This window comes from Zalophus californianus, chromosome 11, assembly GCF_009762305.2.
Source record: "Zalophus californianus isolate mZalCal1 chromosome 11, mZalCal1.pri.v2, whole genome shotgun sequence".
Classification (NCBI taxonomy): Eukaryota; Metazoa; Chordata; class Mammalia; order Carnivora; family Otariidae; genus Zalophus; species Zalophus californianus.
The window spans coordinates 84,357,524-84,384,062 of record NC_045605.1 but is presented as its reverse complement, the minus strand read 5'-3'; the positions used below and the strand labels follow the sequence as shown (position 1 = coordinate 84,384,062).

General features: G+C 32.2%; 1 protein-coding gene across 4 annotated transcripts in view; it reads right to left on the bottom strand.

Moving 5' to 3' along the window:
• Positions 1-26,539, bottom strand: part of ELP4 (elongator acetyltransferase complex subunit 4) — a 253,090-nt gene that overhangs the window by 137,207 nt on the left and 89,344 nt on the right. For all 4 annotated transcript variants that reach the window (XM_027577883.2, XM_035722875.1, XM_035722877.1 and 1 more), the window contains exons 6-7: positions 22,734-22,818; positions 17,829-18,017 (exon numbers count right to left, since the gene is read on the bottom strand). In XM_027577883.2, coding sequence (XP_027433684.2) covers positions 17,829-18,017; positions 22,734-22,818 — 274 coding nt within the window. The remainder of the gene's footprint in view (positions 1-17,828; positions 18,018-22,733; positions 22,819-26,539) is intronic.

Genomic DNA, 26,539 nt, shown 5'->3' with positions numbered 1-26,539 from the left:
ATATAATGGTAACCTCTTTATTAGGATATGCCAAATCCATTAAATAGATTTTAAATAAAGGAAGATTAATTTAATGCTCCCTTGCAATTCAAAGCTCATTAAACCAAAACTATGAACTTTAAGAGATAAAATTCAACTACTGCCATATAAGCTCCCTCCATTTTCTAATAAAAATAGTTGCGATACCTATTTAGAGTAACCAAGTAACAATTAGAATACCTTAAACCTTGAATGTTTTCTTACTTTCTTTGACCCAATTATCTCAACAATATAAAAAGATACAGTTTGTACCAATACAAAGTATACTGCCAGGAAAGATTTTTAACAATAGAATTAAAAAGTAATTAACCAATCACTTAATTATTAAGAAGCTTGAAAAGAAAAAAGCAGTTGACATAAAGCATTTATGCAATGCCTCAAATAAGAATAAGTTCTTGAGTTACTCAAATAAGATAGCAAATACACAATATAAAGAGTAGAGCTCCCCATTTGAGTATATGGCACACACATCAGATTTGGGATTACAATAGTACAAAAGCACTACTAAGTTAATATTGAAAAGTTAAAGAAAGATTTAAATTACTTTGTTTGAACCTACTACGTGACATGATGTGTGTCTGTATGTGTGGGGCGGGGGGTAAAATCCCAAGAAAAACAAGTATACTCCTCAACATCTCCTAACATTTTTCTGAGAAATGACATGCATCAAAACACAAACATACTAGAACTTACGACATTTCTTTGTCATGTAATAAAAAAAACTTGAATAAAAGGATAAATCTAGAGATGTTTAATGAGGTATTTGTTTTTCTATGCTTAAGTTCTACATTCTATAGGATTGAGACTATGAAATAATAAAACTGTTTATACTGTAACTTTTTACAAACCTTCCCCTACCTTCCCCAGAGTTGTCATTTACTAGTAGATTAAATTTTTATTTTATAAAAATATTTTATAGTGGGCAAAATAATTCTGTTCATAATTATTTTGAGTTTAAGAATATAATTTTATCAAATAAAGTTATACTAATAAATATTTGTAATTATAATACCTTAATGAAGGTATTAGATTAAATCTTTCCAGATTTAATATTGACTTTTATTAAAATTCACACAGTTAATTTTAAAATACAGACGAACTTGTGTAAATTTTAAAACTGTAGCTATAACAACACTCTCTTGGTAGTATCTTATACTGATATTTATGTAGGGAAATCATAAAACAAACATATTTTGGTTCCTTTTTCCAATGCTTTAAAGCATATCCACAAAGGAGCTAATGGCAAATATACTTAACCTCAAGGGCAAAATAAATTGCTAAATTGTCAAATTTTACTGGGATTAAGCAATGGAGCCACATCTTTTTGTGACTTCTATCTGATCGAATACTTGGTATTCCAAGTTTTGGCATGAATTTTTTTTAAGAACACATGATGTTTTTTTCAGAAATATTATCTACATTTACACTGGCCTCAAACAGTACATGCTTTGCAGAATATTTACATCAGTTTTCTTTTTTTCCCCATTTTCTTTTTCAATAGGTTATTCTATTAAACATTTTTAAAAACTTACATATTCTGAAAACTCATACATGGGGTAAGCAAAATATTGTAATGAACAGACTGAAGAGAATAATGGTATAATATTCAAAATTAATTTAAGGTATTTTTTCATAAGTGATAGTTTCATATTATTCATATGAACATTTGTATTTTTTGTTTAAAAATGTTTAATGGGTCACTTCTTAAATCAGAAATTTGTTGCTTATTACTTTATACTTGAAAGCTTTAAAATGTAATTCACAGATGTCCAAAAGCTCATAGCTTGCCTGGAAAAGCAATTGCTACTATCCAAATATCAAACAGAGCATCCAGTTGATGTTTGTGATGCAGTGGTAGGTTAAAGATACTAAAGTTTAAAATCAGCTTAGAATAATCCCATATTGAGTATAAAATGATAGCCTGTCATCAGGAACAGGCTGACAGAGCCAGGTCCAGATGGGAGACTGGCTGGGAAAAGAGCTGAGGCAGGTGGGAAAATGATGGGAACCTGACGGCAGACAGGACTACTCCCTCTGCTGGCAAGGTTCTCATCTGCTTGAATTTTTAACTAATGACTAGCTTTTCTTTAATTATTTAAGATAACACCAATAAATTATGTAAGGTGTTCCTTCTTTAGCTGGCTGTTCTGCGTTTGCACATTTTCAAATTCATGGTATCCTATTTTTCACCAGATTAATTTCTCAGAGATATAAGGATCCAATGTTTCACCAGGAGGTCCAATTATTTATCTTGTAATTTAATTGCATCCTAAGCATAAGCAAATGTAGCATTGCTTTTATGATATAAGGCCTTTAAAAATTAAGAATGCCTTTGATTTTATATTTGTTGACATATGTACCTTCTTGAAGAAAAACATTTCTTGGGCTACAGACTTCACAATCTCTTTCTCAGGCTCTGCATAATGCCCCGTAATGAAATAATATAGAAATGAACCATATAAATCAACTATACAGGGAACAAGGAAACAGCATGTCACAGCAAAACAGCGTAGATGTACAGCGCCAAACCTATCTGATAATCTAATGATCTGAGTTTATAGATATTATGTACTAATATGTAAGAAATTAAGAATTAACGTTTACATAAAAAATTGTTAAATTTTACAGAAAAATTATTCAATATTTGATTTTCAATGTAAGTTAATAGCTGCAGCAAAAACATTTAGTAAAAATCTGTTCTAAGATTTTGGCCTACAACCAGAAGCTCCCAGAACAGGAGGGATCAGCTTTTTCACCCACTGTTCTCATCTGAATCCTGGCTTAAAAGCTATTCCAGCTCCCAGCTTTCCAGAAGGCTCCATCCCAGGAATCCCTGCCTGCCATTTGGTTTGCTGATTTTAATCTCTCAGGACTTTCTTACAGTGGCTCTACTATGCTGAACTGGCACTTGCTTCTAGAAGTGAGTTATTATTAAACCTGTAGGTCAATTGTGGCACTAACAACTCTTTGGAAGCTTTCAGCCACAGTGTACAATTTGCTAGTCTAATTAAATATTAATTCTATGTGTTACATTTTGTGGCTAAGAGCTTTTATTTTCCATCATCAGCCTGGAAGAGAAAGAGGTTACAAGGCTAATTTAATCTCTCCCCTTGTCCTCCCCAACATTCAAGATTAACTACATAGGGTGCAAAAACATTATTAAAGAAGCAGAAACTCTTTATATAATAATAATATTGTGATTAATAGCAAAGGGCTAAAACATAATATTAGGATATAATATATGACCTCATACTTAAAGAGCTTTAAATTATAATTAGTTACAAGCACATTTTGCTTTAATATTAAGAAATAAGTATCTTTTTTTTGAAGACAGTAATCTTTCTTTAAGAGAAAGTATGCATCCAGGTATATAAATAGGAATAACTCAAAACTTACATTTTCTCACAGGTATTTTTCAGACAGCTTGTAACACCAAAGATTAAAAGCTTAGTAATTTTATTTGTTAAAAAAAAGGCAAAATTAAATAAAGTTGTATCTATTTTCTGTACATAAAAAGTGATGAAGTCAAAGATAGTTTATAATAAAAATAATTAATGTGAAAGATCCTTTCTTCTTTTTTTTCTACCATGTTCAAGTGGACTGAACACAGAGGTCCCTCTCTGCTTCTGTTCCCAGAACAGTTGTGTCCATGCGTGGACACTGGGCATTATAAAGACTGCAGTCCAACAGCCAAAGATTCCATATGCCCAAACAGATGACTCAATCTCCATACTGTGATGAGATGTTTCACTATTTCTATCATTGATATATTTGAATATTTTGGCTCTAAATAGTACTTTAACAACCACCACCACTACAAGGAAGTACAGTATGCATCACCATATGAAGTGTAACATCACGAAGTTATTTTAGAACAAAAAAAAAGTTTTAAATTAAAAAAATTTTTTTATGGCTTGCTGAATATGCTCTGGTTAGATTAAATATAATGAAAGGTTTCTAAACGGTAATTTTTTCCTTTAGAGATGCACACTTATCTTACTGAACATTTCAAATATCTTGCTCTTATTTAATGTGCATATTTACACTAAGATAAAATGGCATGTACTTTGCAACTAATTCTCTATATAGACAGAAACTTAGAGAAAAATTGGAGTTTATTTATGTAAAAAGTTTCAAACATCCTTGGCCAAGAAAGTAAATTAAATACATACGTATAATGCCTACAAGCTAAGTTTGATTTAAAAAATTGATCAGATACCAGAATATGTAATATAAAACAGAAGAAAATAAAAACTGGAGCTATAAGAATTATAGGTTCTTATAAACAGCCTACAGTAGCAAAGTTGAAACACAGTTCTATTATTTGTTATTCTAAAGAATAATAGATTCTGTTTACAATACACCAGACTCATATGAAGTTACTAAATTTTCAAAGACTAGAATTTGACACATCTGGTGCAAAATTAAAATAGGTTTAATACAATTCAGTTGACTTCTTAAAATTGCTGCTTTTTAATCTTCTAAAAATGTTAATCTCTTACAATCTACTTCAGACTAGTTGAGAAGATCTAGAAAAATAAAAATCAGATTCTCAGTTGAGAATATCTTGATAAGGAACTCATGAAAAACTGATAGAATATCTGACTTTATCTTTTAGTAATTGATAATTATGATCAAGAGATTAAATCTAATCTCTAATTTTCATCCTTAAATATTCTCCTTTTAAAGTGCACTTAGATTATGTTATGTGACAGGTGATGTTATGCTTTCCTATAATGATGCTCTTATAAAAAATTACATTAAAAATATTTTCCAAAATTTTATAGTTACAAACTCACAAAAGTCTGTTGTTCCTTCACCATGCAATGAATTTTAGTTCTTGTTTTAAGAATAAAAGATTTCACACAGAAAGAAATTCACAAGGCCACTGGAGTCCACCTCTCATAATCCCATATTAGTGGTTAGTTCTAAGCAGTCCATTACTTGACTTAGAGTTTAGCTGCTAAGATACTCAGCATGAACACAAAAGTTTATGGATGCGAAAAGACTTGTTCTGAATTTCTCTACTTTGAAACATTCATTCATTCCAGTGGGTTCAAAGCTTTATTAATGTTGTAAAATATTAATTTGAAAATACATCAATTAAAATAACACACTAAAAACTTCAATTTTCAAGAGACATTATAACAAGACATTTTATTCCTGCTTTCCTTCAGAAAATGAGTTTTCCTTGGTATAAACTAATATACTGGTGATGGTTTTCTTCAAAGAGATAGATGGCGAAAAAAATCCACGGATCAAATTGTTGGAAAACATGGGTTATATGATAAAAACTGAATAAGACTATTAACTGACCAAATGCCAATGATGACCAGTCAAAATATGTTCTAGGCCACTTTCAAATCTGAAATCTGTTCTGAATAAAATAAAGTTTAAATAGTTTATAAACTAATGTTCTGTAAGCAAATACATTAAATGCTGGCAATATTTAGAAGTATTCTAGAATGAAAAAATGTTATTTAATATTTTATCGTGAATAATGTCAAAGAAGTTTTCATCCCTGCATTATTATATACTTAAGGAGAAATTTATTAGGTTGTTGTTTATATTTAAAAAATTCCTTTAAAAAGTAGGTTATGACAGTTGGAATAAACTAGCAATAATAAAAAGTAAATTTTCTTCCTGAAAGGAAAGCTCTGAGAAACCCCCCCATTTTAATCATAATTCTAAGTTCTTGGATATTTATTTCCTAACAGTTTCAGGTAAAAGTGCTTTTGATCAATAAAAACAAATCAAGAACAACCTGTCATAGATTGTGTAAATAAAATGCATTAGCTAAGAGAAATTTATTTTCCTTTCACCTTACCAATGAAATCATAATAAGGCATAAAACTAAATTTTTTTGGCATAAAACTTAATTTTTATTTCCAAAAGAATAAATGTTATCGGTTATCATTTTCTTCAAGCACCCAACTGTCACTAGGAATTGAATATAAAATTAATTTAAAAGGCACAAAATGTTATATAATTCGGAGGTGGATGACAGAGTTCACTAACAGTGAGCCAGTTTCCATTTATAAGACCAAAAAAAATTATAGCTTCATATCTTGCTGATATGGAAATCAAACAGTATCCTATTGTAACTGCTTCAAAGGTATCACTTTGCAAAAAATCTCATTAAAAAGTTTTGAACGGTGCACAAACATTTCTGTTTCTAACAGTAAATGGGAAGAAAGCAGTAGCATGTTCAATATACCTGAAATAGAACAACCTTTAAATTAGAAATTTATACTTAAGTTTTAAAGAGTTGAAGTAATATTTCTCATACTTAAATAAAACATAGTAAGAATTTCAAGGTAGGGTATTAGTTATTTTTCTTAGATGTAACCTTCCCTCTTTTTTTTTTTTTCAATCCACGACAACCTTCATTCGACAATAGTTTTGAACAGTTGAGTTGTGAGAACGTGAGCAGCTGCTGTTATTATAACTAAAGGTCTGTCTACGGCTTGAGTCTGAGAGACCACATGTTCGGCTGTCCTCTCATCTTGCCATCCTCACCAATTAACTATTAACATGGAGGGCTGTACACATGCTCTGGGGGGCTCTTTAACAGGCTTCTTGGCGAGTGGAACAACTACACAGCAGGGATCTGGGAACTGGGTAATGCTGGAATATAGGGGAGCCGGCCGTAGTTCTGCTCTTTCTAAGGACACTTTACTCCATAGTCTAGCATGTAACAAAGTCTGTATTTAACTTGGCCATTTTCACATACATTTTCAACACAATGTCTTTGAGCAGATGCTCAAACTATTTTCTAGAAAGAGACATATTAATATGAGTAATGTTACAACCTCACAGGGAAAATTGTTTAAGACGATATATTTTTTAAGACATTCATAATATATTTGATGAATAATTTTAGTGCTTTCTTAACAGATATTTAGAATTTATTTTTATAAATTTGCTTCAATGTATGCTTGTTATTTTTTCCTGTGCTGTTATGGAAATAAGTTTTAACCCAAAGAAAATAAAAAAAAAAATTCCAAGTTCAAAGTTGTGAGGCTGAACACAAAATATTTCAAAGGCAAATTTGAAAATAATTCTTTTTCATTCTGCTTGCAAAAGTCTTATTATAACAATAAACTCAACGTCAGTTTTGAATCTATGTCATTATTTTCCCTATTTTAACTTTTCCTCCTCTTTGCAATTTCCTTAACTATGTGTTCCTTCCCTACAATGAAATTAAACATGGGAAGCATGCCAAAAGTATAATAAAGGGTAACTAATCATTACTGTACAAGTCTGACAGAATGCTAATAACTAAAGAACACTGATTGGCTGTTTTACCAATTTAAGAGATATAGATATTTTATGGACTTTTAATCTAGTGATATTTTACACACCATATTCAACTAAAGGTATCACAATTCTATTACCTATAGATGTTTAATTATATGACATTTCCAAAGATATGAAACTATATCTCTACTTCCTGCAGAAACCACTTTATTATCAAATTCCAAGCTCAAGCATGCAAATACCTACATATACTCATTTTCTGCTCCATCCATTCTATCTTTTACAGTGCTGAAAAACCTCTACAAGGATCAGGACCTTGTTTGTCTTACACACTACTATATGCCCACGAGTGTCAATGCCTGCAATAAGTATTTAAGTGAATGAATAAGTTAAATTACCCTTAGACATTCAATCACCACTTAAATCCTGACTTAGTCTATAGAATGACACTTGTCACAGCGGAGAGGAAGTTGACGTACGATGTTAGAGAGTCATGGTACAACACGGTGATGTTACAACGATTTAGCTGGCCATCTGACTTCATGCAGGCCTCCGGGTCTGTGTCAGGCCTAACCTGGGAGAAGACTCTGTCAGAGTCTTGTATGAAAAGAGAAAGAAAGCTGAGGATTTCTACTGCTTTGATGCACTTGTACAACTTATTTTTTTGTCGCTTGATCTCTGCTCAAATTTTCGATTTCAGAAGTCTTTTTAAGTAAGCATACTGAAGGTAATGATTGCTGACATATATTGAGTGCCTGCTATGTGTCAGTACTGCGTCAGCACATGTTGTCGCTAATCCTCTGAATTCGGCCTTCTGCACCCCATTTTTACAGAGGAAGAAGCTGAGGCTGACAAAGTTAAGACTTGACTAAAACCATATGACTAATTGAGTCTATCTATCTCCAAAAGCCAAGGCTCTTCTGTCATTGAACGCTACCTGTGCATAGTCTGTTTCTTAATTTTGACGGTATTTTAGTCCTTCCATTGAGTAAGCTGCATAGCATGGTGGTTAAGAGTATGGTAATTAGAGGGCATTGCTCTGGTCTAAATCCTGCCCCTCATTAGTTGTGCGACCTAGGGAAAGTCACTTCAATTTTTTTGTCCCTTGTATCCTAATCTGTAAAATGGAGACAATAATAGCACCAACCATATGGGCTTATTGTGAGGATAAAACGAGTTAATATTTGAAAACAGCTGAGGGTTGCAACTGGCCCAGAGAAATCACTCTGTAAGATTTATTAAATAAACTCACAGTCCCCTGGTTCTGTTTATTCATATGTCTTTGATTAGCTTTGTAAGCATAATGCTTCCAGTTCTTATTCTCTTTCCTTAGCCTAAACATTGTGATTTTCCTTGTGGTTTTTAAGAGTTTAATTAGGAGTTTTATCCCCTATTTACATCATGATTGGCTTAAGCAAACTGTTAAGTCTTATATTTTTCTCCTAAGTATTTCGATATAAAAACAAATATATGGTGAGATGTCATGCTCAAAGATCAAAAGAATAATTTTTTTTAATAGCTCAACTGATATAAGGGCCAGAAAACTACTTATATGATAGCTAGAAAAATTGCCAAGGGAAGAGACTATGGAAAATGGGAAAATTTTAGATGGATGAGCAGTTTTTAAAAAAGATATTCTCTATTTTGAGGAACACGTCTTAATTCTTACTCACATTATTTAACCTTAGACTCATCACCAAGTCTGACCCTCCACTTTCCTATTTCCATTTCAAAATAGTCTTTTTACTGGTACTTTAAAAAACATAAATTTAAACTGTACCTTTTCCAGTTATATAAAGTTTTAAATGTATCTATAAAATACCAAAGTGCAAATATTGCATAATGTTCGGACATCCAGTCCACCTTATCATCTCAATCATTATTTAACGGGTGATACAGATGGGACGACTTCAGCTCATCTGATAGTATGACCGCTGTTTCCTTACACAGGAAAATTTGAAAAAATTTCTTTTCCTTTTTCTTGCATTGATCCCTTTGGACTAAATAAAGAAAATTGCATGTATACATGTGTTTATTTCTTTTTTTAAATTTTTTATTGTTATGTTAATCACCATATATTACATCATTAATTTTTGATGTAGTGTTCCATGATTCGTTTGTGCATAACACCCTATATCTGTTTATTTCATAATTGTTTTTCTTTGCTTTGCAGTTACACATAAGCAAATATGCTTCCATCCTTTTTTCCTCCCCTGACTGCAATGAAACTTTTTACTTAATCTTTCACATGTACTAATTTGTCAAGGGTTTTAGAATGATAGTTTTCTCTTTAAAAATACTGCACAATAGCCATGTTAGCCTAGAACTTTCTTCCTAATGGAAAGTTACTGCCATTGGAGGTAGTTAATAATTCAAGATACATAAAGATGTAGTGTGACAGAGAGGAAAGAGTAAGTTTTAAACAGATCTGAGTTTGATATTAGCTTTAAATATGTAATTAAATATGTGACTTTGCCGAATCACTTAATTTCAGTTTAATCTTGTTTGCAATTGGCATTACACCTATCTTGCAAAGTTTTTGTGATGATTAGGTCAGCTAGCTATATAACTTAACAGTGAAGATATTGGAGTTTGGAGTCAGGGAAAAACATGAGTTAGAACATTACTGGCCTTGCCACTTATTAACTATGTGACCTTGTAAAAATAGAGGTAAGGCTTGTGGTCAATATTCAAGAACATAATGCTTGTAGGGTGTTTGGCATGTGGTATGTGCCTAATAGTTATAGTAATAGCATAGTTGCAATACTAGTAAGAGTAGCAATATTACCACCAGTATCTGATAAGTCTCTTCCAAAGTTTACTTATCATCATAATCAAGAAGCTCATTAAAGCTAACCAAATTTGTTAAAGTATTAACTTTATAATGACAACATCATTAACAATGCAAACAATTTAAGTATGTGTACAATGTCTAAGATGATTAGAGAAAGGAGTTTCCCTATGATATTCATGTGATTATAAACTCACAATGTTAGGTTCATGCACAATCTGTAAAAAGCCCTTAACAGAAAAATAAATTATCCTCTTATAAAATTATAAATAAATTCTACTGGCCAAGGAGGCAAAATTCATTTCTTATTTATGCCAAACTTTTCAGTCATAAGGCTTGAAATATGCTGGTATATCCTGATATAATTAAGGTAACTAAATGACATTTTAATAAATTGGCCATTTGCAGATAAGGTTGGGGTATGTTAGAAAAAAGATGCTAAAATCACGTAATTTATAATAAAGATTCAAGAAGTTTGAACAATCAGATATTAGAAATAATTTCCTAAGTAAGAATCATCATTTCTTTAATTAACATTTATCGAACATCTAGAAAAAGCCTAGTTGCTGTGCTAGGAATCTTTATACTTTATTGTCTTTAATGATGTATTATTATCATAAACCTAAGCTGGTAAAAAAGAAAATTATAAATATGTAGCTCTAACTTCCCAGAGATCACAAAGCATTAGATATATAAGATTATATGAAACCACATATTTGAGGCAGACAGTAAGTACCTTCGTAAATAGTAATACTAAAAAAAAGAGAATTAGTGAATGTAAAGCGTGTTAACATATAATTAGAATGTTAAATAATAAGTCAATAACAATTTGAGAACATGAACTAAAGTTGTGTAAAAAATTCAAATTGGAATACATTGACCTGTTAGTAAAAGATAAAATGTTAGTAAAAGATAAAACTACAAAATTTTTAGATGAAAACATAGGAAAAAAACCCTAGAGAGGGCAAAGACTTGTAAAATGGGAGGAATAGGGGAGAGAAACTGCTAACCATTAAAAAAAGTGATAAGTTAAACTTCATTAAGATTAAAAACTTCAGCTCTTCAAAAGATACTGTTAATAGAAAAGGCCACGTCATAGACTGGAAGAAAATTATTGCAAAGATATACCTAAAATATTTAAGGAATTTTACCATTCAATGAGGAGATAAATGACTCAAAACAATGGAAAAAAGACAGACAAAGGAAGACAGGCAAATAGCCAACAAGTATATGATAAGATGGTGAACATCATTAGTTATCAAGGAAATGCAAATTACCACAATGTCATACATTTTACGGGCACTACAATGGCTAAAATATGAAAGACCGAAAATAAAAAGGTTTGGAAGGATGTGATTCCTAGAGAGATGAAAATACATATCTGTACAAAGACTCATACATTAATGTCCATAGTAACTTTATTCATAATAGCTTCAATCTGGAAAGAACTCATGCCCATCAGTAGAAATTGTGGTATATTTTTACATTCAAAAACTAATCAGCAATAAAAGTAAACTGTGGCATGTATAACACTGTAGATGGTGCTGATATTAACCAATATGATTGTTTGATACTGTATAATGAAATGTGTAAATATTTGCAAGATCTGCATAACTCGGTGAATCAATGCCTTCCAAATGACCAAGGAATGAAATGTTGATATCTTGAATGGGTAAAAGACCCATTCAAAGCACAGAATAAGCCAATGCCCTTTAGTGTAACATACTATGAAAAAGTTCACTGATACAGTTTTTGATTCCACATTGTAATCGTTTATTTTTTGAGTTTCAGTGTGTATTGAAAAAGAATATCCACAATTATCTGAAAAGGCTATTAAAACAGTTCTCCCTTTTCCAACAATTTATCTGTATGAAGTCAGATTTTCTTTTCATTTTTCAACCAAAACAATATATCACAATGGATTGAATAAGGAAGCCAATATTAGAACCTGCTGTTTTCTACTAAGGAAAAATGTAAAAACAACATTACTCTTCCTGCTAAAATTTTTTGTTTTCTTTTGGAAAATCACTATTATTTACAATTGTGTAATCATTTTATTATTTTAAATGAATTCATAAAAATTTAAAAATTTGTTTGTTTCTAACATGGTAAATATCATTAGATACAACCCAAATGAAAAAAAAGTGTTGAGATTGTCCATAGTTTTTAAGATTGTAAAGAGGTTCTGAGATAAAATAGCATGAGAATCACTGGACTTAAGTTCTGATCTGATATCCTCATAACTCTATCAGATTTACCAACTATTTTGTAACATCTTTTTTTTTATCAGCAGCTTTATTTAAATAACAATTCACCCATTTAAAGTGCACAATTCAGTGGTTTTTTTAGTATTCACAGATATGTGCAACCATCACTCAAGGCAATTTTATCACATTTTCTTCACTTAAAAAAAAAACCCAAACCTTCAATCTTTTTACAAATCACCCCTCCGCATATTCAAGGTCTCCGTGTCTCCCTATACACCAAACCCTAGGTAACGCTATTTATTTTCTGTCTCTACAGATTTCCTATTCAGGACCTTCATATTAATGAAATCATATAGTATACGTTCTTTTGTGATGGCTTCTTTTACTTGGCATAATCTTTTTTAAGGTTCATCCATCTTGTAGCAAATATTAGTACTTCATTCCTTTTTATAGCCAAATAATATTTCATTGTATGGATATACCACATTTGTTTATCCAGGCATCAGTAATGGAGATTTAGGCTGTTTCCACCTTTTGGCTCTTATGAATAATGGTGCTATAAACATTCATGCGCATGTTTCTATGTGGACACAGGGTCTCATTTCTCTTGGGTATATACTAATGAGTGGAATTGCTGGGTCATATGATAACTCTATGATGAATCACTGAAAAGTGCCAGACTGTTTCCAAAGCAGCTGTACCCTTTTACATTCCCACCAGCAAAATATGACGGTTCCAATTTCTTCACCTTGCCAACATTTACTGCTACCTTTTTTACCCATTCTAGATAGTGTAAAGTAGTAGTATCTCATTGTAATTCTGATTTGCATTTTTGATGATTCATGATGTTGAGCATCTTTCATGTGCTAACTGGCCATTTGTCTATCTTCTTTGGAAACTGTATATTCAAATTCCTTTCCCATTTTTTATTAAATTGTCTTTTTATTATTGAGTTGAAAGCATTCTTTATGTGTTGTAGATACAAATCTCTAATCAGATAAATGACTTGTAAATATTTTCACCTATCATTATGATTTCTTGATGGTGTCTTTTGAACACAAAAGTTTTTAATTTTGAGGTGCATGGCTGGCTCAGTTCGTAGAGCACGTGACTCTTCATCTGAGGGCTGTGAGTTCAAGCCCCACATTGGGCATGGAGGCTACTTTAAAGAAAAGAAGTTTCTAAGTTTGATGAAGTCCCCTTTGTCTATTTTTTCTTCATTGTTTGTGCTTTTAGTGCCATATCTAAGAATTCTTTGCCAAATCTAAGGTTATAAAGATTTTTCCCAAAGTTTTTTTATAAGAGTTTTATAGTTTTGGCTCTTACATTTAGGTCTTCGATCCATTTGAATTAATTTTTGTACATGCCTTGGGGTAATAGTCCAACTTCATTCTTTTGCTCATGTGGCTATCTAGTTGTCCCATTCCATTTGTTGAAAAAGATGATTCTTTTCTTATTGAATGGTCTTGGCACTCTCATTGAAATCAGTTGACTGTATGGATTTATTTCTAAACTCTCAATTCTATTCCGTTGATTTATATGCCTATTTTATGAGAGTACTACACTGCCTTTTACCATTGTTTTATAGTAAATTTTGCAATTGAGAAATATGAGCCCTCCTACTTTATTCCTTTTTAGGATTATTTTGGTTATTCTAAGTCCTCTGAAATTCCATAGTCATTTTAGAATAAGCTTGCAAATTTCTCCCAAAAAGTCAACTGGAATTCTGATAAGGACTGCATTGGATCTGTAGATGATTTTGGAGACTATGGTCATATTCATTTTGAACCTTCTGATCCATGCACCTCAGAAGTTTTTCCATTCATTTAGATCATTAAAAATTTCTTTCAACAATGTTTTATAGTTTTCAGAGTATAAGTTTTACATTTTCCTTGTGAAAATTATTCCTAAGTATTTTATTCTTTTTGGTGCTGTTATGAATGCAACTGTTTCCTTAACTTCATTTTCAGATTGTAACACAAGTTTTTAATGTTTATCTCCCAACTAGAGAGTAAGGTCTCTGAAAGGAACCAGTATCTTGTTCAATTTTTAAAAATTTCACTGATATATAAAGTGGGCTACAGTACTACCAGTCACAAAAACAGTGTAGAAAAAATGAGTGAATGAATAAAATAGTAAAACACAGCTTCAATAACTAAATTTATAAGAAATGCAGATTTTTCTCCCCAATTTGTTGAGAGGGAAATATTTGGATTTAAGAAATCTTGATGTTGAGAGGCACCTAGCTGGCTCAGTTGGGACAGCATGCAACTCTTGATATCAATTCGGGGTTGTGAGTTTGAGCCCCATGTATTTACTTAAAAAAAAAAAGAAATCTTGATGTGAAAAGTCAAAATTTCTTTTTGATTAAGAATTAATTTTTAGGGGCGCCTGGGTGGCTCAGTTGGTTAAGCGACTGCCTTCGGCTCAGGTCATGATCCTGGAGTCCCGGGATCGAGTCCCGCATCGGGCTCCCTGCTCAGCAGGGAGTCTGCTTCTCCCTCTGACCCCCTTCCCTCTCGTGCTCTCTATCTCTCATTCTCTCTCTCAAATAAATAAACAAAATCTTAAAAAAAAAAAAGAATTTTTATTTTGCTAAAAGTTTGTAATTATCGAAGAGGAATGCTAACTTGAACAGTAGAAAGTTGCTATGGTAACCCTCAGAAAGCTCAAAAGCACAAGTCACTGACAATGTATGGGGGTACACTGTCAATTACACTTCTCTCTCCACTTGTGCAGGAAGGAATACAGTGCTATATCAGACTATCTTAAAATGCTTAAATAATCACTTAAAATAGTGACTTTATCTTAAAGGAAAATATGAACCTTTTCCTATACATTGAAGGAAAGCTCATGAAGGAATCCTCATGAAGGATTTATGTTTCACAAACTTCACATGGGTCCTTAACAAAGTCTCAGCTTTAACCCTTATACGGTATGTTTAGATACAGCATGTTAAAATGGTATTTCTTTATCTCCTTGGCAAACTCCAAATTTCAATTATATCTCATATTTCTGTTAATGTAGTTAAATGTAGAGTTTGCATAGAACCATGTAATCTTACCAAGTACAGTCTTAGTTTCTGTGATTTGCTTGAACATGTCATTTCAGTTCAGACCTCAGTTGCAAAATAGAGATAATGCTTTACTTGTCCAAAGGCAGGAGCCTACCACAGATGAGCCCCATGTCATTTCTAGCTCTAAGATAAAAGATATGAGATTTACTAGCTTTGAATGAGTTCTAGAATAAAAACCTGTTACATATTCTAGTATGTGGTTCTGGAATCCATTTTCTAGGTTCAAATCATGGTTTCTCAAGTACTAAACATTCATCTAGTTTCTTAATTTTTGTGTACTTCAGTTTCCTTATGTGTAAAATGGAGATTGTAACAGTAGTTACATAAAAATTTATAAGAACCATTAGATCCTGACTTTAAGTGTTTTATATTTATTAGCTGCTATCATTATTGCTATTATTATGACTTCCTAGAGAAGTAAAGGAAAACAAAACTCAAAACTCTTCTGCTATAAATGTCATTTTAAATCAGTGTTTTTAAAAAAAATTTTTTATTATTAACATATAATGTATTATTTGTTTCAGGACACAGGTCTGTGATTCATCAGTCTTTCACAATACACAGCACTCACCGCAACACATACCCTCCCCAATGTCCACCACCCAGCCACCCATCCCCTATCCCCACTTCCCTCATAGTGTTTTAGTATGTACATTAGAAAAAATGATTTCAGTGATTTTGCCTATTTTGATTTTCACATTCCATTCATTGCAGCCAATTTTTTATTTCTAGTATATATATATACGTATATAGTAATACCATGGAAAAATATATAATTCTAGTTTTTCTCTTACTTGTACAATAATAATAATGATGAAAATTGTCCCGAACTTGCCTCTTGAACTCTCTTTTTAAAAAATTTTTTTTGAGAGGGCACCTGGGTGGCTCAGTGGGTTGAACGTCTGACTCTTGATTTTGGCTCAGGTCATGGTCTCAGGGTCATGAGACTGTCCTGCGTTGGGCTCCGTGCTGAGCATGGAGACTACTTAGGATTTTCTCTCTCCCTCTTCCTCTGCCCCTCCACCCTCCACACCCATTGCCCACTCTCTCTCTCAAGGGAAAAAAATGAAATAAAAAAAGAGAAAATAAAGTTTTTTTAAAAATTTTATTTCTTTAAGTAATCTCTATACCCAATGTGGGGTTTGAACTCATGAACCTGAGATCAAGAGTTGCATGCTCTTCTGACTGAGCCAGCCAGGCACCCCAGCCTCTTGAACATTCTTTTTTTTTTTTTTTTTTTAAGATTTTATTTATTTATTCGACAGAGAGAGACACAGAGAGAGAGGGAACACAAACAGGGGGAGTAGGAGAAGGAGAAGCAGGCTTCCTGCGGAGCAGGGAGCCCGATGCGGGACTAGATCCCAGGACTCCGGGATCATGACCTGAGCTGAAGGCAGACGCTTAACGACTGAGCCACCCAGGTGCCCCCCTCTTGAACATTCTTAAGAAAAGGACTTTTTGAGCCGTTGAGGAAAATCTTGCAAAGATCCCTCTTTTTCTATCTGGGGAGGACTGACCTGTTTTCCTGAGAGTGTAGCTTCAGGAGGTTTATACACAGAAACAGCAAGGGAAGAAGGGGACTTGTCCTATTCAGATCAACTTTTTTCCTTCAAAATTTTGAACGTGGAAAAAGATATGTAAAATTTACCATTTTAACCATTTTTAAGTGTACAGTTCAGTGATATTAAATACATTCATAATGTTATGCTACCATCACCACTAACAATTTCCAGACCTGTTTTCATTTTGTAAAACTGAAACTCTGTACCTATTAAATAATAACTTGCCATTCCCTCTTCCCCCCAGACCCTGGCAACCACCATACTACCGTCGGTCTCTATGTTTAATACGTTAAGTACCTCATGTAAATGGAATCACAGTATTTGTCTTTTTGTGACTGACTTATTTCACTTAGGATAATGTCCTTAAGATTCATCAGTGTTGCTGCGTATGTCAGAATTGCCTTCCTTTTCAAGGTTGAATAATATTCCATTGCAATATAGGCCACATCTTGCTTATGGATTCATCTGTTAATGGATTCTCAGATTGCTTCCACATTTTAGCTATTATAAATAATGCTGCTAAGAACATAGGTGTACAAATATTTCTTTAAGACCTATGTTCAGATCAGCTTTATGATTAATGAAAAGATAAAATCAGTAAAAATCAACCTTATGTCACAATGATATTATATGTTTACAAGAAATCAAAGAAAAAAATAATAACATTATTAAAGATGGACTTACCATACACTCACTGTATATTAAAACCACAAATACACAACAATTTAACAATCTAAAGTAAAAGACATTTTCCTCTCTGGCATTTCTGAAATCTGTTTTACTTAAATGGCATATGAAAATAACTTATCAGACTCAGACTCATAAAGCATTTATATATTGCACTTCATTATGTCACACTAGTTAGGGGAAAGAACTTTTGGAACAATTCGTACCTGGATAAGATGTGCTGGCATTGTGATGATACAGGCTGAAAGAGAGGTTCGTAGAAGACCACGGAGAACATACAGGAACTTCGTAAGGCTGTGGCTGTTGTCACAGTTTTCTGTACAGCAAATGTCATCTCCCCACAAAGGTGAACCAAGATTCTGGATTCCTATTCTTAAAATATTTTTCTGTTTTTTCTAGAGAAAAGTGGGAGGGAGGTAAACACATTAGGTTTTGTTAACCGGTAGGATACCTCTTTTACTTCTCTTTGCCAGTTTTTAAATTTATGAAAGATTAGGGAGATAATGTCAGTAGAGGGGGTAAAAACCTTTATGTGTAGTTAGTATAAGGCAATGAAGGAAATCTTCATTATTACAAGAGTGCAAAAAAAACCCAGCTGACTTTTTCTTACTTTTGGAAAATTTGAAGAGTATCAAAAGTCTCAAGCTTCTATATTTTAACAGTGACTACTCTGAGGATTATGTTTGAGGTGCCTGAAATAATATATAAAAAATCAGGTAGCAATAAAGAACACCTAAACCAGAATGCTTACAAACTATTCTTAGTATTACAAAATTCTACAAGTCTTTCAATAAACTATAATTTGCTCAATATTTCTCATTTAATGCTTCTGTGTCCAATGCCTGATACTTTGTTTGAAAGAAGTTAAAAATGTGTGTTTTGGTTTTACACTCTATATATGCCTTTACTTATTCTTCTTGAAGCTATTTTTACAAAATAATTTAAGTTCAATGCTTTCATAAAATTGAACAAGTAAACATCTAGAAGTTAAGAGTACTGATATTAAGGTCATAATAGTGACTAATATTTCCTGGGAAAAGAACATTTAAAAACCATTAAATAAAACCTAGGATGATTATCAATAAGTGTTTGCCAGAGATATATTTATAACAAATTTTACTGTTTGGGTTATTCCAACTGAACAAATGTTTTATATATGCTTTCCATAGCAATCTGGCAAAATTTCTGGGCAAAGGAGGAGACATTAGCAAAACCTGGTGCATGGAAATAATTGAAAAATTATTATTAAAATTTCAATGGGGAAAGTTAAGTTTTCTCTCTTAAAGCAAAAGTTTGGAACATGTGCCATTTTTGAGTGTGATTTCTGATGAAGCTAGATCCTACAATATATCACTTGTTATTGCTATAATAAAACTAATAAAATTTATTTAACTAATACAATTTATTAACCAACCAGTATCTCCCTAATATTACAGATGAAAGTTGAGTTTGTGTATTTTTGAGAACTTATTAACAAAGGAAAGTAGGGAAAATGAACAAAACACTGAAATGTTAAAAGAGGAAAAACAAAAGGGGACAATAATTAGTAAAATGGAATTATAAGACAGATATTCACAGTCTGGACTGTGTAACTAAGAAGATGTGGTTCTGGGCAAGACCCTACACTACTTAGGCATTCATTTTCTCATCTCTACAATAAAAAGGATAGACTAGAACGTTGTACTATAAGCCCATACAATCTGTCAAATATATAAAGGAACACAATGGGTTGGATAAAGCTATTAAAATGAGATTACAGAAAAAGGAATTTAGTTTAAGCACATTTAAAAACACCTTCCTGACTCCAAGGACCTGGAACATGATGAGACTATTAAGGCAGCTGGTCCAATTTTCTTTTCTGGTCATATTAAGTTTATGATAGGCAATCACCTTAAGATATATGTTATGATCCTTGGCAGTCCATAAAAATTGTTTTCTTTTTTAATTTCTGCATTACTTAAATGAAATGAAGGTAATAATATGTACCAGGGCATGGGTTAGAAGTTTAAATAAGTTTTTGATGAATTCATGTAAGATATTTGTGAACTGATAGGTTATCCCTTACACTGTATTACTTAGAAACTCAGAATTTAAGTAAAATGGCAAGATTAAGTTTCATTTTGTCATTCCTAAACTTGTTTTCTCATGAACTGTAGCTTAAATTAGATTCTCAACAGAAAGAGCCATCTGGAAAAAGGGAGAGAAAACCTTCCCCCAAAATCTAGGTATTAGAACAAAACCTGAAGGTAGAAGGAGAGCAGCATTATATTGTTTCCCCTGTCAACATTTCAGAAATCAAAGGTCAGCTGTATATTTTAACCCAATCACCATTACCAACTATTATATCAAAGAACATCTGCTAAAAGTTTATAAGAAAAATGCTGTTAGGTGCAGAAGCAGGAGAACTATAGAGGTTTAGCGACTTTGACAGATATACTGATATATCTGAAAATAAAATGAAAATATTAAAGCCAAAGAATGAATAATAAGGTAGTTAAGTGAGATAGGTACTCAGCACACCAGAACATAACTGAGATAATACTTCAACATAGGGAATACATTTATATTTTTAAAAAAATGACAGTAATTGCAAAAAAAAAAAGGCTGAATTACAAATTTCCTGTGTCATTTTGGACATATAATTCCTTTGCTATGCTATATAATAATGGGCACATTGTTAGGCATATTAAAATTTATAAAATAAACTTTTGTGGAAAGCTGAACAATAAATAGTTAAATTTATTCCTATGAGAACATCTCAAATATTTAATCTGGTATTCTAAGTAAAATCAATGTTCAAATTTCATCTTTATTGTACATTTCTTTAGATATTTAAAAAATCATAACTTAAATGAAATTATGACAGCAATTTGTAAATATCTCCATTCCAAATATCTTTACAGATGAGCTACAATACTTTACTTACCACCAAGGTAATTATATAATAGTATATAATACTCAGTTTCTTATAGCCTATTTCAAATAAACTAAATTAGGTTATTTGACAATATAAGCTTATTTGAAAATGTAGTGATAGAGAAAATAAGATGAAAATTTCCTTTTAAAAAGAAGGATTTGGGGCGCCTCGGTGGCTCAGTCGGTTAAGGGTCTGCCTTCAGCTCAGGTCATGATCCGAGGGTCCTGGGGTTGAGCCCCATCCCATGTCAGGCTCCCAGCTCAGCAGGGAGTCTTGCTTCTCCCTCTCCCTCTGCCTCTCCCCCATGCTGTGCTCTCTCTGTCTCTCAAATGAATAAATAAAAAAATCTTTTTTTTTAAAGGAGGATTTATTTCAGTATCAGAACATTATTTTGACTCAGGAATAATATTTTTTGAAGTAGTGCTTCATAGATGCATTTTTGTGGCTTCTTGAACTCATCTAAAGTTTCTGAGACAGATGTATAGATGAGGCAATTTAGCAAATGATACATTCTATAACATAACAATATAGAAATATAGTAACAAAAAAACAACATAAAATTTGCTTTTGTTCCAATAAAATTGGAATTTTATAACTTATTGGCATGTTGTAAATTTTTTTCAGCATTCTTGGTATTCACCATATAAATATCTACCTCAACTGTTTAATCTTTATGTAAGTCAATAGTTGTAGAACCTCCAGTTCAGAGAAACAAACCAGTTCAGTTTGTTGTTTATCAACTTTCATGAAATAAAGTACTATTTATTGAAAATGGTGGTGTTTTTCATACTCAAATAAATAACTAAGAAAACAAACATTTCATTCCATTCCAGTAATAGCTTACTGATCAAGGGTCCTTTGGACGGATGTCTGTAGATGTGTGTACATATATGTATGTATATACATATATATGCAAGTATGTGTATATCTTTTTGTTATTGCCTTTGCTGTTTTGCATTTTATAAAATTTCCTGCTCTTAGAAGATGTATCATCATTCTGCAAGAACAGCAGCTCTGCACACTGTATCATAGGAACTGTTATGACATGCCTGTTTCTATAGTAACCACAGCGAGTGGGGAGAGGTGTCTGTCAGGGACCAATTTACCTCTCCTGACGGGCAATGCCACCAAAGGGCGGACACAGTGCCCATAAATCTTAGCTAGGACCAAAAATGGAGCAACAATGAGCAAGATAAAATTGTAATAAAAACCAAGGCCCATCACAAAAACTGTAGCATACGTGAAGAGCCATCTATAAATAAATGTGTATGCTCCACCACACACGTAAGTATTTTCAACTAGTTATTAAACTGATGATCAAAACAAATTTAAAAATTATCTTGCTGTGGAAAAAAACATTAAATACAGCAGTAAAGTTTATAAGAATGCTTAAAATTTATGGATTAAGAGCAAATGTACTTGATAATGCCAAAAAAAAGACTTTTGGATTCTTTGCTTTCTTCAGTAAAAATAATGGTGCTTTGGAAATAATTCTGCTAAAATAATAATAATGAACTGAAAATCTTTAGCAGCTACAACAATTAAAATCACTGAGAAAGACTTCTGAAAGGCATGATATCTAGAAATAAAATTTCTCTTATTTTGTTTAAGTTAAACTAACTGGAACATCTTTAATAGTAGGAATTTGGAATCTTTAATAGTGGGAATTTAAAAACTTCCATTTTTAGACGCTACAGAGAAATAATTAAGTTATAAAATATTTTAAGACAGCAAATAAAAATGCATTTTTTATTCAATGAGACAAATCAAAGCATGATGTTATAAGAAATAAAATCTTAAAATAATTAATCCTTACTCATAAGGTAATTCAATTCAAGACTGAATGACAAATATAAAAAATTTAGATAAGAAAGTACAAGTCTTGCAGATTTAGGAGTAATTTTCCAAATGTGGCTATTTATTAATTCCAGGTGCTATAAATACATATTTAAAAATAATTTATGTCGACAATGTGTGTATACATCTTCTGTGCATCCACTGAGAACTTAGCTAAAACTTTAAATACACATTAACAATTAAACTAAGGCTGCCTGTGCTCTGCTTATTGACATCTTCTGAGCTTGGGAACAGCTTGTTCACTGTTGATGATTCTAAAACCTCTGGGTTTACCTCTAGAGAGTTTGAAAGCAGCATTACATACATGATTATAAAAGGTTTTGAAGGTGCTCAATACCTGGGGATTGGAGCCATCAAATCCTTCCTCATATATGACTTTCTGGATAAACTGAAGCAGCCTTCTGTAGCCATGGGTCAAAGAACTGTTGGTAAGAAGTGGTTCAAATACATCAGTGGGCTTATTACACAGAAAATTCAAAATCTAAGCTATAACATTAAGGAAATTTATGAGATTAAATATAACATAAAATGAACCAAAATAGTATAAATAATCTAAAAATATACAGTCAATACACCCAGGGAGTAAGTTACAACGCCTTATATTAACTAGCTCAGTGTTCTTGACATCATAGGAAGATAAAAATCTGTGGAGACTGAGATGGCTTAATTATGTCAAGCTTAGTTACCTCCAAGAAAATTAATGATTTAATGAAGCAACCTAAAAGATGATATAGCTTTTCTGGAGTAATCATAGATAATTAACATGTAGTTAATGAACTGCTATGCCAAGTACACCTGAATCAATATCTCGATCACCTAAGCTCATCTTCCAGAAAAGTTTTAATTTTCTTAGAACAAACTGCTAAAATAATAATTAAAAAACTTGACTTTTTAAGGCCTATGAAGACAAGTGGTTATAATTTCCACTTTGTTTTTAAAACGAAAATAATAAAATAAATGTATGAATTCAAGAAGACAAATTATCTCTCACATGAATATTAGTATTAGTGTTACTATTTTAAAATATTTTACAAAAATGGGGAGCCTGGCAGGTTCAATTGGTACAGCATGAGACTTGTGATCTTGGGGTCGTGAGTTCAAGCCTCACGTTAGGTGGAAAGCTTACTTAAAAACTGTTTTTACAATGTTATGAAACACCTCAAAAAAATTTAGTAACTGTGAAGAACATCTGGTTTAACACTGACTGAATTTAATATTCTTGATAACGCACAACCTGCGTGCTATGGCTGAACATTAACTGTCATGATAATGAGGTTCTGGTGCAAAGCTATTTCATAGACGTTTAAGTAACGAATGCTGTAAAAGCTGTGGGTGTCCTTAAAAATACAAAAGTGTTTGCTTTACTCCGATCCTAAGCTCAACTTTCAGAAGACAGTACTGCTGTTTGAATGCAGCATGTTCAATTCCTATCTGGGTCAATTAGGTTTGCACAAGGGGTAAATCTGCTCCAAGGTCCCAGATTATGAAATGAATTTCAGCCAACCATTTGACGAATGTCAGTATGGGTTAAAGGAGGGGAGATCAAGAATATATCCAGTTCATTCTAATCCATCAATAATGAATCTACTCAAGACATTATTTCATATATTATTATTTCTTAAGTATTTTTCCTTCTGCCCCAAATTGTTCAATAATAACATTTGCCTTAAGTGCCTGGTAATAAATTTGCTATCTGAGGTATATTAGTAGACAACACATACATAAATTACTTCTTAGTTTTTTGTTGCCACTACTCAACCAATACAATCGGTTATTTATTTTGTATTCTCCCCGTCTGTTAAGGTAGCTATAGTAGAGCTAAGATTCTCTTCAAAGGTGGTGGAAAGGTTTGATATGAGAACAAAAATAAACACATAAAGCCAATATATCTTAGTCTCTTTCCTTAATTAACACTGACATAAAATAATCCAGACACCAGTAACACTTAGAACTTTACCAGTAATAAACTTCCCCAAAGTAATTAGATTTCTAGGACAATAAACACTTTGATAAAAAATTAAATGGGAAAAACTTAGGTATATATATTCAGGTATATAAATTGATAATATTCATTTATGATACATGGGGTTATAGCATTTAAAACTGAACTAGTTTATATGGTATTGATATTAAACTACTACTGAGTATTGTTAATCTCCATGAGATACAGTTCCTGCCAGCAATACTTATAAAAATATTTTTTATTGATAAAAATTTTTTCTCTTATCTAAATTTTTAAAAAATTAAACCCCTTTAATTTTGAGGCTATTGCCTTTTTTTGCTGCTGTTTAGCAGTATAGTAACTTACAAATCAGGAATTGGCAGAAGGAAATCTAGTTACAAATATGACCCTGTCCTCCTTATTGTTTCTAAGCAATTAACAAAGGATAGTTTATCAAAGTATTTAAAACATGTCCCAAAGGCAGCACATTTTATTTTATTTATTATTTTTTTAAAGGCAGCACATTTTAAATCATGTATACTATTCTACCTTGATTTTCTTAATTTTCAGCAACTATTATAGTAAAATGATCTAACTTGAGATTCCACAATTTGTCTTTAAAAGTATAACAGTACAAAGAATGTAAAAATAATTATTAGAACTTTAATTTTTACCTTTAAAATACTGAGTATTTAAAACTTTTTTCAGTCAGAAAAATTTGTTCCATGTTTGCTTATATCACCATGTCTTCTGACAGTAATTTATTTTTTTTATATTAATATTAAACATGGGTGAAAGGGGTTCAATGACACAAAATGTAGGCTTTGTGTCATTGGATTTTTAAGTAGGCTCCACACCCAACATGAAGTCCAGCGCAGGGCTTAGACTCATGACCCTGAGATCAAGATCTGAGCTGAGATCAAGAGTAAGATGCTTAACTGACTGAACGACCCAGGTGCCCCTAATCTATATTCTGATGACCAAATTCAACATTCTTAAAAAACTGACAGAAAGAAATGAGACTTTTGTACCTATCAGTATCTCCCCCACCCAGTTTTCAGCAGGTGGTCTGATAGACATTTATATCAGAGAACTTCAATTTCTATCAACAAATGGCATTGGTTTTTCTGTGAAAAGTAATTTTGTCAGTCTTATTAAGAAAGATAATAAAAAGGGGGTGCGCCTCGGTGGCTCAGTCCATTGAGCTTTGGACTCTTGATTTTGGCTCAGGTCATGATCTTAGGGTCATGGGATCGAGCCCCAAGTTGGACTTTATGTCCTTCTCTCTTTGCTCCTCCCCATACTCGTGCTCTTTCTGAAATAAATAAACCTTAAAAAAGATAAAAAAAATCTGCTATAGTATATCTAGGTGTAGATATAAATGCAGTATATCTAGAAAATAAATCAAGCAGATAATAAATACCAGTTAATTACCTTGTAGTTTCTCAAACATTGAACAAAGGAATACTTACAAGTCTCAATATGATCAAAGAATAAATGTAAACGGAACAACAACAAAAAAGCTTGGGTAACAAAAGACAAGATTTTATTTGTGAAAATATAAATTACAAAGAATATTATATATATGCCGATAAATGAAACATTTACACATAGATAATAAACTCTTCGGTATTTTTTGGTAACAAAACTACCTGATTTTAATTTTATCTACTGGTAAAGTGTCTGACATAGTAAATACTCAAAAAAGGTTTTGCATCTCTGTCACATTTGATCATTACAATAGTCTTGTCAGGTGAATAGAGTCATTAGCTCCATTTTATGGTAGAGAAAATTAAGACCCTTTGGAGACTTAAATGATTTGTTCAAGGCTGTACAACAATTAAGTGACAGACGAGGCACCTAAAAAGTTTTCTAAAACTTCAAAAGCCTCAGAGTGAGATCCAGATTCAATGAAAAGTCTGTGGGATCAAATACACTACTGTGGCTGTGATGAGCTTTGAACGTGACTCCATTTAACACAAAGTAACCAGGTGTACAGTGTTAGGAAGATATTTTCTTTTAGTCGCACTTATGAGACCTTCACAAATAGGCCTCACTTGTATTAACTGGTACATGACATATAAAGACAATTCAAGATGGAAAAAATGTAGATATACAATATATAAATGAGATACCAGCATAACACAGTGGAAAATACACTCGAGATCTGGGATCCTTGTCTATCCATATCAGCAACTATA